This window comes from Apodemus sylvaticus, chromosome 2, assembly GCF_947179515.1.
Source record: "Apodemus sylvaticus chromosome 2, mApoSyl1.1, whole genome shotgun sequence".
NCBI classification, from domain to species: Eukaryota; Metazoa; Chordata; class Mammalia; order Rodentia; family Muridae; genus Apodemus; species Apodemus sylvaticus.
Genome location: NC_067473.1, coordinates 147,256,273 through 147,271,372, shown reverse-complemented (window position 1 = coordinate 147,271,372; position 15,100 = coordinate 147,256,273). Strand labels below are relative to the sequence as shown.

Genomic DNA, 15,100 nt, shown 5'->3' with positions numbered 1-15,100 from the left:
ATTATACAGTCCCCTCAAAGTCCCCTCTTGCATGAGATTGTTCTAGTTCATTGTTTAAAGGACACTTTGTTCTAGGAGCAAACATTTTAGAGTCCAACAGGCTTGGATGTTGACAGGCCACACAGTGAGCAGTGATGGCTTATTTTTAGGGTGGGACCTGAACACCTGTGAGGTGTGCTTAGACAACATGCAGTAGACTGTAGAACTGCTCTGTGTCTTGAGCCTTGTCCAATGTTTTCTCATGTTATGCTTTGGGTAACTTTTAGTAAGAAAGCACGCTTAGATTGGAATACCGACGCCGCCTCTCTGATTGGAGAAGAACTGCAAGTGGATTTTTTGGATCATGTTCCACTCACAACTCACAACTTTGTAAGTTTCAGCTCCTCTCTTTTTTTGCCATTTTGGGCTCTCAACAGTGGGTTGTTGGCCTTTCTGAGAAGCCCTGGGTACACATTGTTCGTTGCTTTCAGCTCTCCTTATGCTGTCATGTATAGAGGCAGCTTAGAGTTCATTAATAGAGGCCTTCTACCCTGTGTCTCTACGTCTGACAGCTGTGATTCTTTGGGGGTGGGGTCTTATGGGAACGGTGCCTTGTTTGCTTGTCACTCTGAGTTCTCACAATCGTGTACCTGCTTCCTTGTCACAGGCTCGGAAAACGTTCCTGAAGCTTGCATTCTGCGACATCTGTCAGAAGTTCCTGCTAAACGGATTTCGATGTCAGACTTGTGGCTACAAGTTTCATGAGCACTGTAGCACCAAAGTACCTATTATGTGTGTGGACTGGAGTAATATCAGACAGCTCTTGTAAGGCACTGTGGTTTTTTTCCTTGTAAAAAATGTCAGGGTCAGGTCCAGAAACACTTTTGAGGGTGCTCATTATATATTTTCAATGTTAAGTCTGAGTTTTAGGTTTGCTAAATAAATGATTGCTGAGTCAGAAACTATCTACTTTAGAAGCATAATAACTGAAATTAGTTATTTTTAGTGTGGTGGTCATCTAACTGTAAAATAAACAGGTAGGGAGCTGGGGGATGACTCAGTTGGTAAAGTGCTTACTCTGCAAGCGTGAGAGCTGAGTTTGATCACCAGCCCTGACATAAACTGGGCCCACAGTATGTGATCTCAGGGTTGGGGAAGTGGAAACAGGCCTATCCTTGGGTTTGCTAGCCAGCTAGTCTAGCTGAGTCATTGAGCTCTAGTTTCAGTGAGAGATCTTGTCTCAAGAAATAGGTGGAGAGTGATTGAAGAAGACTCTTGGCATTGACCTGGTATTCACACCAGTCGTGTGAACTCAGACACACATGCACACAGTACCACAAGCAGGCAGGACTCAGTGTCTATTAAATTGTTACTGATACTGATTTGTTATGGAAAAGAACAGGGACATGGAAATTGAAGGGCTGAGCTTTCTCTCTTCACCTGGGCTGCAAGTGGCCAGTGCTGTGGGCTGTCCCAAGAAAGCAGAAAGTGGAGCTTGTACGTTTCCTTCCTCTCACACCAGGGAGCAATGTGTTTGGGCCTTAGACAGTTTGGACAAAAAAGACTGAGGCTCTCTGTTAGGAGATAAGCCAGATACAAAAATATATTTCACGGAGAGAAAATGATTTAAATAATTGCATATTTTAAATTACACTTCTCAGAGTCTTTAAAAAAAACTTGTATTGAGATTGTAGAAAGTCAATTTTACCCTTATTGAACCCTATTAGGAAAATGAAAGGAATATTGTCTTCATTCACAATGGGAGGGGACCTTTTAGCTCCCACAGAAGTCATGTTTTGGTTCTCAGAGCACTTGACTAGCAGAAAGGCATGTGTGTGTGGCCATCGAACACCTCACAACCTCAGGACTGTCACTAGCACCTCCAAGTCTCAGCTCCCTCATTTCAAAAGGGTTGGGCTGGGATAACATAAGATTGCTTAGCACCAGGACTCAGCATCCAAATGAAAGTACCTAGGTAATAATAGCAACCCACTTTCCCTTCTGCTTTACTGTTGGTACTTGATATAATGAATGTAACTTATTCATTCTCTCTCTCTCTCTCTCTCTCTCTCTCTCTCTCTCTCTCTCTCTCTCTCTGTCTCTCTCTGTGTGTGTGTGTGTGTGTGTGTGTGTGTTTCAAAGACAACAATTCCAGAAAAACTGTATGTAGTATAGCTACAGTTAAGAAACATTATGTAGTATAGCTGGACAGGACCACTTTTCTAGAGATGTATTGTGGTAGGATGTACATTTATCAGCAGGTTGCTGTCACTCAGGCTATAGTCCAACCCTTTAGATCGATGGTCTCTTCATAGCAGCTGACTGACTAAAGCACTTGAGGAAATGAATCAAGAGAAGCTCGGTTTTAGCTTTGGGTTTAGAGGCAAGGTGGGATGGTTTCTCTGAGAGGACTGAATCCATACACTAGTCTTTCTGTGTTTCATTTAGGCTGTTTCCAAATTCCACTGGTGGTGATAGTGGGGTCCCAGCACCACCTTCCTTCACAATGCGTCGGATGCGAGAATCTGTTCCCCGGATGCCTGCTAGGTAATGTTTTACTTTGAGCTCTTTTGGAAAGTTACATTGGGTTGGTTGGGTGGGCGGCCTGAATACAAAGTAGTCCTCTTCATGTCCTGCTTGGTGGAACACCAGGTGGAGATCTTTCTCTCTGTGGGGCCCAGCGTACTTACATTCTGGAAAGTGATTTTGACTGCGGGCCCTCTGTTACAATACAACCCTCAGTTTCACATTACATTTATAAAAAGCTTGAGGTGCTGCCTTTTTCCAGTTGTGGTGAATTAGGTGTCTGTGGAAAGGGTTCCCCAAATGACTGTAGCAGCTAAGAAGAAAATCAGACCTAAACTTGGAAAAGTTTATCTCAGCCTTAAATCCAGGTAGTTGAAGACAGACTTCCTGTTACTCTCTTGAGTTTGCCTTTAACTTGTCTATGCTGTCTTCTGCTTTTAAAACTAGTTTACGACTTGGTCAGTGATGTGAAAGTATTCAGAACCCGAGATAAAAATCTACATATTTGTCTAAAATGTCTGATAGGTAATCAGCTACCACTTAATGACCCCTGTAAAGCTCCTATAGAAGTAGCTAAAGGCACCATTCTAGAACAAGGCGTGGTACTCAAATATGTGTTTATCCCTGACTTGAATGAATGCTTTTTGGTAATTTAAAAACCACATTTGAGCAAAAAACAGCTTGCCTTGAGGATGAGAAACTAGACTCTGAAAACCTAAATGTAGAATTCCTAGTGCAGAGTGGCATTTCAGCGAGGGAGCAGCCAGGCCTGGTGAGGGTGGTGTGGGAATAGATAGGACTGTATCCCTTGGAAATTCATATAAGTGTGACCTGAACAAACCTGAAATTTCATCTACAGAACAAATACTCTTTCCTTTGGTTTTTCTGGAGTTGGGGTGGAATTTAGGGCCTCACCTAGGCTAGGCTAGGCTGGTGACTTGCTATGGAGTCATACTTTTAGTCACAGCAGTTATTAATTTCAAGATGGTGTGGTTCAGACCTAGAACCTTATACAGGCTAGGTAAACCTTCTGCCCCTGAGCTGATCCCGTCCCTCATTCTGTGCTTGTTAATGTTGTCCCTAGGCTGAAGCAGTCAGTCTTTTCATAGGTTGGTTGTTGCAGACGTTCTAACAGTAGAACGCATACTTTGCTGTGGAGAGATTTTTAGTCTTTCTTCAAATTGGGCAGATTCCAGTTAGGTGGTACTTATAGCAAATACTGCTCTGTTCTTAGGAATGTTGTAGAACTCTGAAGTGTTCTGAAGAGTGATTTATAACTGAGGAGAGATTGTATAATGGACTCTCCTTTTCCCAGGGGATGGCGAGCACATTGGTTTTTCATTTTCAACATTTTGCATGGAAAGGAACACAGAAGAGTTTTTAAATAGTGCATATTCAAGTAGTGAAATACTGTGTCAAGGGTTGTACGGACCAGGTTACCCTTAAGTGTCTTAATGAGCTAAGCAATTGAAAAGACTTTGCCATTGTGGAGGCCTGAGTGCCAATGATGGGACTTTCTTTCTCCTCCATGCCCAGTTCCCAGCACAGATACTCAACACCCCATGCCTTCACTTTCAACACCACCAGCCCTTCCTCTGAAGGTTCCCTGTCCCAGAGGCAGAGGTCAACGTCCACTCCCAATGTCCACATGGTCAGCACCACCCTGCATGTGGACAGCAGGATGATTGAGGTAATAGGGCCCCTTGGGGGTGGTGATGAGCAGCAGTGGTTAACATTGGGAAGCAGAGAATGGATTTCAAAGCTGCTCAGGAATGTGGCAGTATTTTCTCAGGCCCTTGGACTTTGAAATGTTCTTTTTAAGTCTGTTAACGTGTATAGACTGGCTTAATAACTAGGCCAGTGTGTCATTCCAGCAGGAAATGGAACTCCTTGCTAACCACTGTGCTCTGTGTCCCAGCTTTGGACGTGATGTCTTTGCTGATGCAGATACTGCAGAGCAGTGAGGGGTGTAGTATGAAGCCTCAGATGCTCTAGGCTTATAAAGTAGGAGCTCTGGGATCTACTGTGCATCGAGGCACACATGTCAGTGCCAGTCAGTGTTTACAAACTGCCTTTTCCTGTCCTGTTTCTTTGGTTTGCTTTCTAGCTCATCTTTAAAGTTGACTGAATACACATCAAATGCTTCCTTTGTTCTTTATTCTTCTTTATTTCTCATTGCTTTGGACTAGAATAACAGCCTGAATGCTTCTCCCAGGGCGTGCTCCAGACGGTTTTGTCTGAGGGGAAGAGTAGGTATTTTCTTCATGCCTTTGCTTTCTTGGGTAACAGGAGAGACTGTCAAGATGGTAGACTATATTAAGTGAGACAACCATACATTCATTTATACTTCTAGCTAGATTTGTTGCCATAATTTTTTTTCCTTTTCTAGAGTTATGAGTAAAAACAAACACTCTGGGTTACCACTGATAATTGAATTTCTCAAGGTAAATTCTTGAAGACAAAGGGATTGAAATAGTTTGTAAAAACTCAGTTCTCTCAAAAGATGGACTGATATAGTAACACAGCATCTGTACTGAGTTCAGACATTAGAAATCAAAACATTTAATCCATCTGGTTAATATGACTTAGAAAAGTTTATCAGAAAGTCTGGCATACGAGCACATGACTAGAATCCCAGCACGCTGGAGGACCTTATTCAAGACCAGCCTCAGCTACATGGTGAGATCCTATTTCAAAATCAAATAAGACTCAAGAGACATGATCACATAACTATGCTTTCTCTACACCATGACTTGATCTTTGTAAAACCTTGTTCCTTGACATCTCAGTGCAGTTAGTTTTTCTCTAGCTATAAATCACTTCTATAAATCTAGCTATAAACCACTTGTCCTACCCGTGTAGGCTACAGGCGTTATCATTATTAGTCCTAGTAATATAATCATAAAGTAGCTACTTTCTTCCCATGTCCAACTTGTTTCTGTTTAAACTGTTAGTGCATTCAAAGTGAAAATTCTTTAGTTTCTAACATGGGTAGTACAGTATTAATCCTGTTTGTGCATCAAAAGAAAATTTTGCTTGTGTCCCCCTCCCCCTTTTAGAGGTGGTGTTGTACTTTCTGAGACAGGGTCTCTCTATAGTTCTGGCTGTCCTGGAACTCACTAAGTAGACCAAGGTCGCCTCTAACTCTCAGAGATCTGCCTGCCTCTGCCTCTCAAGTGCTGGGGTTAAAGGCATGTGCTTTTTTTCCCTTTCTTTTTCTTTCTTTTTAATAACACAAGATTCATTGAGCATTTTAGACTGTATGTTGTTGTTTGGCTTAACACCAGTTATTCTAAAATAATACTTAAACTTAAGGGTACTTAAATTTTTATCCTGGGATTATGTGATCCAGTTATAGTAATTGCTACCAAATATAATGGGCAGCAGAAGAAAAAAGTAAGAGACATTAAAAGCTATTCTGCTGTACCCTGGAATAGAATTCTACTCTGTGAAAATAAGAGAAGAGACTGGCTGGGTGACCAGTGGTTCTCCTCCTGGGCTGCCATCATGTTGTACTTAAACATATAAAGACACCAGGCTTTGCCACCTTTCCCACACAGACACAGCATCAGGCCTAGTTTGAGTTGTAGAGTGAAGATCTGTATTTTATGTGTATATAGACATGTGGAAGCTGAAGATTGATGTCATGTGTCTTCCTCAGTTGCCCTTCCATCTGTGTTTTGAAAAGGGGTCTCACTGAACCTGGAGCTTGCTGGCTAGGCTACTCTGGCCAGCCAGTGAGCCTCCACTATTCTCCTGTCACCATCTACCCAGAATAAGGGTCATAGGCATGTGCCACCACAGGGGGATTAAACTCTGGGCTTTTTGCTTAGATAGCAAGCCCTTCAGCAACCAAATAGACCCCAGTCCCAAGGATCTGTGGATGTTTTACAGATGGGATTGGGACTCAGAATTAGACTTTATGCTGTTAAGATACTTGGACAGGGTGGCTGAATTTCTCTCTCTCTCTCTCTCTCTCTCTCTCTCTCTCTGTGTGTGTGTGTGTGTGTGTGTGTGTGTGTGTATGTGTGTGTGTGTGTGTGAGAGAGAGACAGACAGACAGAGACTGACAGACAGACAGAGACAGAGAGGGGGTGTTGAGAGCAAGAGTGTGCAGTAGCTTGGTTTGTGATTCTTTTACTTTTGTAAAGATATCTTTGAAAGCTAATCATGGTGGCACATGTCTGTTGTAATCATAGCTATGGCAGGAGAATTGCAAGTTCAAAGCCAGCCTGGGTTACACAGTGCGACCCTGTATTTAAAAAGCCAACCAGCCAGGCTGGAGAGATGGCTCAGCAGTTAAGAGCACTTACTGCTCTTCCAGAGGTCCTGAGTTCAATTCCCAGCAAACACATGGTGGCTCACGACCATCTGTAATGGGATCTGATGCCCTCTTCTGGTGTGTTTGAAGACAGATACAGTGTACTCATATAAACAAATAAAATTTCTTAAGTCAAAAAAACCAACCAACCAACAACATGTTTGGAGTGACGGGCCAGCAATTAAGAGCGCTTTTTTTTTCTAGAGGACCCTAGTTCAGGTTCCAGCACCCACATACAAGCTCACCACTGTTTATAACTTCAGTTCTGGAGAATGTAATATCCTCTTCTAGCCTCCAGGGCACTACACAAATGTGCATATATGTATATACAGGCAAAACACCCTTACATATAAAATGAAAAATAAGCCTTCAAATATTGAGTGGGAACATTCTAGTAATAGCATTGTAGAACAGATATCGTCTTTGCTGTGGTTATACAAAGAAAAGTAACAGATGACTTTCTAGAAAGACATTGAAGTTATGATGGTCAAGTGGTTTTATATTACTGCCTATAAATTTCACCCTCAAGGAAGAATTTTAGACAGTTTAGAACTGTCTCAGGAGGGCTGAATAGAGAGCTGAGCAGCTCAGCGTACTTGCTGTCCTTGAGGTCAGGTCCATGTGGGGAGGAGGCTCGACTATCTAGCACACCAGCGTCAGGAATCTCACAGTATCTTTTGACTTCTGTGGGCACCAACATTTTCATGTGTGTGGCATACCACACACAAATCAAAAATAAAATCTTGAAAAAAATGTCCTGTTGAGGTGATTTGAACTATTTTTTTGAAACTGTGTCTAGTAGAGTTGGCTTGTCACATAAGAAAATGTAGCCTGCTTGAGACCATCACTAAGGTTTAAAGTAGTATCTCAGTGCTAATGGAGCTGAGGCTGAGGTCCATATGTGATGGTTCTGTTTTTACCACATACTGTTCTATAACCCTGACTGAGGCTCCCTTTCTGTCCATGTGGATTTAAAAAATGTAAACACAGGATTCAGTCTCTGGGCTTTGTCGTCTTACCAGTTCCCTGTGACTTAGGCCTCAAGTAGTGCTTACCTGTGTCAAACCTAACTTTCGGTTTGTATTTGTACTTATTCCTAATGAAGTAAAAATGAGCCTGTCACTGGATCTCTGTCTCTCTGTCTCTGGTTAAGTCTCAGTAGAGCAGGATCCTGAGTCTTTGGAGGAGATTCCCATTGATAGTAACTTTGCCAGCCTTTGCTGAAGGTCTGTTTCTGTTGCTTTTTTGTGAGAAATGTTGTCACCATGAAAAGTTACACTCAACATAATATTTAATAAAAATCAATTTTGGAAAATGTGCTTTTGACATTAGATAAACTAGGAATTTAGAGTATGGAAGTATACTTTCTATTTTAGAGCGTTAATAGTTGTTTTGTTCCTACAACCCTTCCCCCACAAGAAAAAGCCTTTTCTAGCTTGTCTGATCCACTTTTGTTCTTTGTTTCAGGATGCAATTCGAAGTCACAGTGAATCAGGTACTTTACCCCAGTCATTTAGTGTCTAGGAATGGGCTTTTTTTCTCTGTCTGCTGTGATCTTCTGTTGGCTCATCTACATGCGGATTTTGTTTGTCTTGTGTTAAGCCTCACCTTCAGCCTTGTCCAGCAGCCCCAATAACCTGAGCCCAACAGGCTGGTCACAGCCCAAAACCCCTGCGCCAGCACAAAGAGAGCGGGCACCAGGATCTGGGACCCAGGAAAAAAATAAAATTGTGAGTATGGCCAGTAACACCTCCTGTCACTCAGGGTTCAATAAAGATACACTCTTGGAAATTAGATATTTGGGGGGGGGGGACCTAATAAATGTATTAAAGGAAAATGAATGCCAGTGCACCCTGGCACCTTTATATCCTATAAGTTGCCATTTGGCTACAACTCAGTAAACTGCCATTTCCTCAAAGACAGAAATTGTAGCTGCAGGGAGAGTGTCCATCTTTAAAGGAAGCAAGAACAGATGGGGTTAGGAGGTTCCTTTCTTTGATAGTATGGATTATGAATGATCTCCACTTGTTTCAGAGGCCTCGTGGGCAGAGAGATTCAAGTTATTACTGGGAAATAGAAGCCAGTGAGGTGATGCTGTCCACTCGGATTGGGTCAGGCTCCTTTGGCACTGTGTACAAGGGCAAGTGGCACGGTGAGTTTGGGGCCCATTTCCAGCTGCAGGCCTGGTGGTCAGGTTCCAGCAGAGAGGGCTAGGGACATTTTGGTTCATGGTGGCCTTCTCTATGAGTTCTTGATCACACCTGTCAATCAAATCAATTTTGAAATTTCTCAGCATTTAACCTTGCATTTTAATTGGTATAATAAAGTCCTCGTGGTCCTTAGAAACCAGTGAACAAGTATTAGCCCTGAAGTGAAATATTAGTGGTGCGATTTCTTCTAAGTTAAGCTAGCTGTGCTCATGGAACATGCTTCTTCATGAGCGGGAAGCTGCTGCTCTGGGTGGAGTGTTCCCTTGACACCAACAGCTGAGAGGGACCTTGTAACAGGTCCTCCTGATCATCTTAGTGCAGGAAGACTGGACGCTTGTGGGCTAGTGTCTCTGTTTGGGCCCCAGGTTTAATTGTAGCTATCTCTTCCTGTGCCATGGGAAATACTTGGTCACTTAGAAGATTTGAACTTGTAGCAGTAGCTTGAATAATTTGGCAACATATGTAACCATTTCCATACCAGGTTTTTAATACCTGGATTTAGGATGTTCGCAATAAAAGTAGGGGTTTCTTGTATGTGTTTATAAAGTTTCTTGATGACCCACCCCCAGGTCACACACAGTGCTAATAACCTTTATAACTAATGGTGCAGAGATGGAGACAAGTTGTGAGCATCGGGGGTGCAGGCATTCAAATTCCTGTGGCCACAGCAGCAGCTCCTTCTCTTAGTGCACATCAATCAGTACATGGGGTTTTGCCTTGCCTGAGTTGTTGTATGAACAGTTGATTTCTTGGTTAGTGACTTGTAGAGTGACTCTTTCTCTGAGAGCTGTTAAGTAATGCCCTGCTGGCCTGCCTCTTGGTCTGCAGAGGAATGTTGTCATGGCAGTAGGCCATGAACTAGGCAGAGCCTGTTCTTGAAGGGCTGCTTAGCATCACCTCCAGCCTTCTTCCTGCACTCATAACCCACCTGTCCTTTTAAGTTTTGCCTTTGCAGGCACCTGGCCACCAACCATCTTCCTGGCCTCACCACTTAAGTTGACCTGACCCCCTCACCGGTCTCTCACCTCCACCCTAAGCCCTCCTAGTCTGTTTCCCACTGTAACTCCAAGCCTGCCTTCACCTGGGCGATTGCACCAAATTCTTTTCTAGTTCTTCTGTTCTGCAGGTGCTCAGTTACATGTCCCCATAAGGTCACTTACTTTTGTTTCTGGTGCAGTCTAGAATACCCTTTCTAGTATTCTTCCTCATGCTTACAGTCCACTACCTCCAGGAAGCACTCCATATACTCCCCACTTGTCAGTAGTCTTTGAGCTCAGCTACCGTCTGGTCTCAGACTTGACAGCCATGCAGCACTCTCCTTCCTCCACCATGTGGCTGCCTCTAGGGCACACTGGTTTCTGGTCACTATGCTGTGCAGGTGGCTCCAGCACTGCTTCCCCTCCACTCAGAGGAGCTGCATTCTCTCCAGCAGGTGCATCTTTGGTGCTGGGAGATGTCAGTTGTCAGGTCAGGTGTAGATGGTAAACTGGAGCTCACAGGGAGTCAAGCCTGGGACCTCATGGGAATCCTGTCTTTACCATTACTCCCCAGAACAGACTGGTGCAAGACTGCACTCCTCAGGTTGAGGGACCAGCCACCTCCAGGGTGCTTCACAATTGACTCAGACTGTGATCATTGGTGCCTTGGTTAACTGACTTTTTTTAGACGAGGTTTTGGTATGTAGCCTAGACTTGCCTTCTGCCTAAGTTTCCAGAGTAGACAGCCTTATGAAAATTTAAAGTCATAGGAGGACAGAGGTAAGTTCTCTGTGAGTTCTAGGACTACAGGGCAAATGTCCCAACACCCTTCCCTACTCCTGCCCTGTACTGAGGTCTTTACAGGGTTCCAAGTAATTTATTATTGCTAATATATCTATATAAAACATATTTGAATGAGACTTCTAACTATCCCTGAAAGCAAGTTGACTTTTGGGTGTTTTGGGAACTATGGGGAGGTTGCCTGGATTGCTGACACTACTGGAAGTCATTATTGTGGATCCACTTAACTCCCTCTTCTTCCTGGACCTCTGGCCCGACAGTGGTGGAACACCTGTAATCCCAGCACTTGGGAGGCAGAGGCAGACGGATTTCTGAGTTCGAGGCTAGCCTGGTCTATAGAGTGAGTTCCAGGACAGCCAGGGCTGCACAGAGAAACCCTGTCTGGAAAAACAAACAAACAAAAAACCCAACAACAAAAATTGAACTCTGCAGAGTGAGTTTAATAGTTGTGCATACATGCTTCAACACAAGGCTTCAGTATCCCTACTGCTCCCACTGGTAAGGAATTCCTTTCAGCTTGCTTTCTCATCAATTTGTAGTTGGTGGGCCACTCATGGCCTTGACACTCCTTTCATCCTCACAGGGTAGGGCTGTGGAGCTAGTCCATATGACCTACTTTATACAAGCTTGTTGAGGTCTCCATGGGTATGAATAGCACTGAAGCATCTCACCCACTTGATGTTCTACCTGCATACATGTTCTGTGAAAAGTGACTCCCTATTTTCCTTAGAATTAGGGTTTTTGAAAGGCTTGCTGGTGGCTTAGGTTCAAACATGAGGACCTGAGTTCAAGCCCCAGCACTTACATAAACAGTCAGCTGTGGTTGTACTGACTTGCAATCTCAGTACTGGGGAGGAAGAAAGGGGCTTACTGGTTGACCCTAATCATTGAGTCCTGGGTCCAAAAACAAGGTAAGATGCACATAAATCCTAAGGTATTTGAAAAATAAAGAGTATATAACTGAGTGTGACTACAAATTAATTTGCAGGAGATGTTGCAGTAAAGATCCTAAAGGTGGTTGACCCAACTCCAGAGCAACTTCAGGCCTTCAGGAACGAGGTGGCTGTTTTGCGGTGAGCCCAGCCCCTGGACAGCAGGGTTAGCTAGAGCCAGGGTGTGCAGGTCAGCGCCTGCTGTGGGTTGTAAGGGGCGCATGTATGTGCTGGAAGCCGGAAGAGCCCTTTTCATGGACACACCTCTTCTCTGCATTCAAAACTCAACAGCTATGTGGTAGGGAGATTGTTTTTAATCTTTCTTTTTATAGCTTATAGCATCTTTTTATAGCTAATCCACTTTGCTTTGAAGCGCAATCCCTCAGTCTAGTCACTGAATCACTCTTAGGTTTGTAGGGATGAGTTGGACAGAGGTGGATCCCACGGACAGGGGGCGGGTCCTGTGCAAAGCGCATCTTCTGTAAGCAAGGCCAGCTAGCATGGAGGTATGAAGGATGGTCTCACGGCTCTGCTTCCCCCGCTTCCCCTAGCAAAACACGGCATGTTAACATCCTGCTGTTCATGGGGTACATGACAAAGGACAACCTGGCAATTGTGACCCAGTGGTGTGAGGGCAGCAGTCTCTACAAACACCTGCATGTCCAGGAGACCAAATTCCAGATGTTCCAGCTAATTGACATTGCCCGACAGACAGCTCAGGGAATGGAGTAAGTAGACAGCTTGGTGAGTCCTTGTGGTGTGAACCCTGAGTTGCTTTTGTGGGGCTGGATTGAGTGGCTCTTGGGTGAGTTCTCTTAACAGTAGATAGTCATGTACGGGAAGTGTGGAGTTCCACTTCTCATCAGCCTGCCTACCTGCCCATTCAGCCATGGCCTACAGGAAAATACCTTCCCCACCCATATTTTTCCTCAATTAGAATTTTTTTAAAAACGTATTTTTAAGTTATGTATATTTCTGTGGGTCTCTGTGTAGGTATGTAATAAGAGTGCCAGTACTCAGGAGTGCCTGATGCAGGTGCTTGGAATTGAAACTGTTTTGTAAGAGCAGTGCGTTCTCTTAAACACCCAAACCGTCTTTTTTGTCACCTTAGATTATCCATTTTCTTTCAAAGTTCATCTTTCGGGTCTTTGGCTCCACATGGGGCTGAGTGACCACATGACTACCAGGCAGCGCTCTGGAGCTTTTATTTTCCAGGTGCTCGCACAGTGAAGGTGCAAAGTCCCTTAGTGCTTAGTGCTTGTTTACAGCGAGGTGACTGTAGTTGGTATAAGTGCTACACAGTTTTGCACTGTCTTAAAATCATGCCAGATAATGGCAGTACATGCCTTTAATCCCAGCATTCAAGAGGCAAAGACAGTTTAAGACCAGTCTGGTCTATAGACCATGTTCTAGGGCAGGAGGACTAAATAGAAACCATGTCTCAAAAATACCCAGTTCATGGCCATCCTGGCTGTCTTCCCACTTCTGGGTTTTGTCTTTGGATAGGCAGAATGTGAGGTGAAATATAGCATCCTACATGCCTGGCTTGGTTTGCAGAGCAAATCCAAGTTGCAATATGCAGGGCACAGTGCTATCCCCCAACTAGTTAGCTGATGGGCAATGAGGTGGTTAACTGATTTTTTTTTTCTCCTTCACAGCTATTTGCATGCAAAGAACATCATCCACAGAGACATGAAATCCAACAGTATCCTTTGGTATTGAGTTCTCAGCTTATGGACCCAAAGGGGCCTTTTTTTCACACATGGTTCATGGTGCCTGACTTGGGAGAAGGGGGCTTTTTAAAGGAAAATAGAAATATACTTGAGAAGCCAAACAGGGTGATCATGAGAGTTCCTTCCTTAAGGGTTTTTTTCCCCCTTAAACCAACAGTGATCTGGAAATAATACCTTCAGAGTTGGGATACAAACTTGAAATAGACTTGAATTCAGCCTGGTTGGATTATCCAAAGTATAGTTTGAGAAGGTTATTAGCATCTGTTTATATGGAGTCTATGGAAGGTGTGTCCATACAGATAGGAAAGTAACTAATCCTCTGATGCATGTACGCATTACCAACAAGCTGAAAGTGACTGCTACCTCCTCCTCACTAGGTCAGACCAGCATAATGTTAGCCATAGAGAAGACCAATGTGATACTTTGTAGAAGAGACATGGTCAAGATTCCTTCAAACTAAGTTATGACACAGGGCTGAAAGTTAATATATCCTTGAGGTACAATTGTAAAGGTATACTGCTGATCTTGCCAATCAAAAGCATTTGCTTCTGGTGGTTCTTTTTGCTAGATCAATAGCTATGCAGTGTGTATCAGGAGGTATATTAATTGCTCAAGCATCCGGTACAGCCTGTCATTCTTTACCGTCCATCTGTCTTCTGCACTGGCCAGATTGGAGAATTAAAGGGAGATATGGCATGAATCATCACCTGTGCATCTTTTAAGTCTTTGATGGTGGCACTGATTACTGTAATTCTGCCAGGGATGTGACACTTGGTTCATCCCTGGCAGAGACCACTCTGAAGGCTTCCATTTAGCCTTTCCCACCATAACAGCCCTCACTGCACAGCTCAGGGGAAACAGTTTGAGAATTCTGCCAGCTTCTAAGTAAATTATATATCCATCTAAGTAAATTATTCATTAATTATCCTGGAGAAATATCCACAGGATGATGAGTTTGGGTGCCACTGAAGTATGTGAGTCATACTTCAACCAAAATTCCATTAATTACCTGACCTCTTAATTTAGCTGGAAGGACACACCATTTCTTGAGATCCCTGGAATTGGCATGAATTCAGAACCAGTATCCCAGAATTTGAGAAATTTCAAAATGACTACTTTCTGTTAAATGTACAGAAGTTTGCCTAGAGGCTGCTGTTAAGAAATAGCATCTCCTCACCAACCACACCTCTCAGGCTGTAAGATGGCACATGGCATGCTGGTTAAGCGCAGCCGATCTGCACAGCCAATGGGCTGTGCTTATTCAGTGGCCATGACCTCCTTGCTACACTTTCCTGAGGAAAGTTTTTGGGGCAGCTAAGCACTGGGCCAAGGTATTAGCATAGACTTAAGGCTTCAACTCCAGTAAACCAGCAGGTCACAACTCAGACCAAAATTGTCTGTTACCTACAAATAAGCTGACAGAAGTCAAAAAGTGCCCCAGTTCTATCAAGAGATTTTTAAAGAAAGCATTAGGTAGTAAACCTGCTGGCTTGCTGCTCTATGAGTAAGTACCACATGTAGGCTGAGGGGATAAGCAGTGTGGAGCCCTGCAATTGAGGTATGCCTTCATTTCCTACTCCTGGAGGAGTCAGTAGTGAATCGAAGGAGGGCAGAAGCCCTG

The 15,100-nt window shown here is 43.7% G+C and overlaps 1 protein-coding gene across 3 annotated transcripts in view; it reads left to right on the top strand.

Annotated features, from left to right (window-relative positions):
• Nucleotides 1-15,100, top strand: part of Raf1 (Raf-1 proto-oncogene, serine/threonine kinase) — a 59,471-nt gene that overhangs the window by 42,506 nt on the left and 1,865 nt on the right. For all 3 annotated transcript variants that reach the window (XM_052174602.1, XM_052174603.1, XM_052174604.1), the window contains 10 exons: nt 267-369; nt 647-804; nt 2,428-2,526; nt 4,042-4,195; nt 8,294-8,321; nt 8,429-8,556; nt 8,861-8,978; nt 11,803-11,887; nt 12,298-12,474; nt 13,405-13,451. In XM_052174602.1, coding sequence (XP_052030562.1) covers nt 267-369; nt 647-804; nt 2,428-2,526; nt 4,042-4,195; nt 8,294-8,321; nt 8,429-8,556; nt 8,861-8,978; nt 11,803-11,887; nt 12,298-12,474; nt 13,405-13,451 — 1,097 coding nt within the window. The remainder of the gene's footprint in view (nt 1-266; nt 370-646; nt 805-2,427; nt 2,527-4,041; nt 4,196-8,293; nt 8,322-8,428; nt 8,557-8,860; nt 8,979-11,802; nt 11,888-12,297; nt 12,475-13,404; nt 13,452-15,100) is intronic.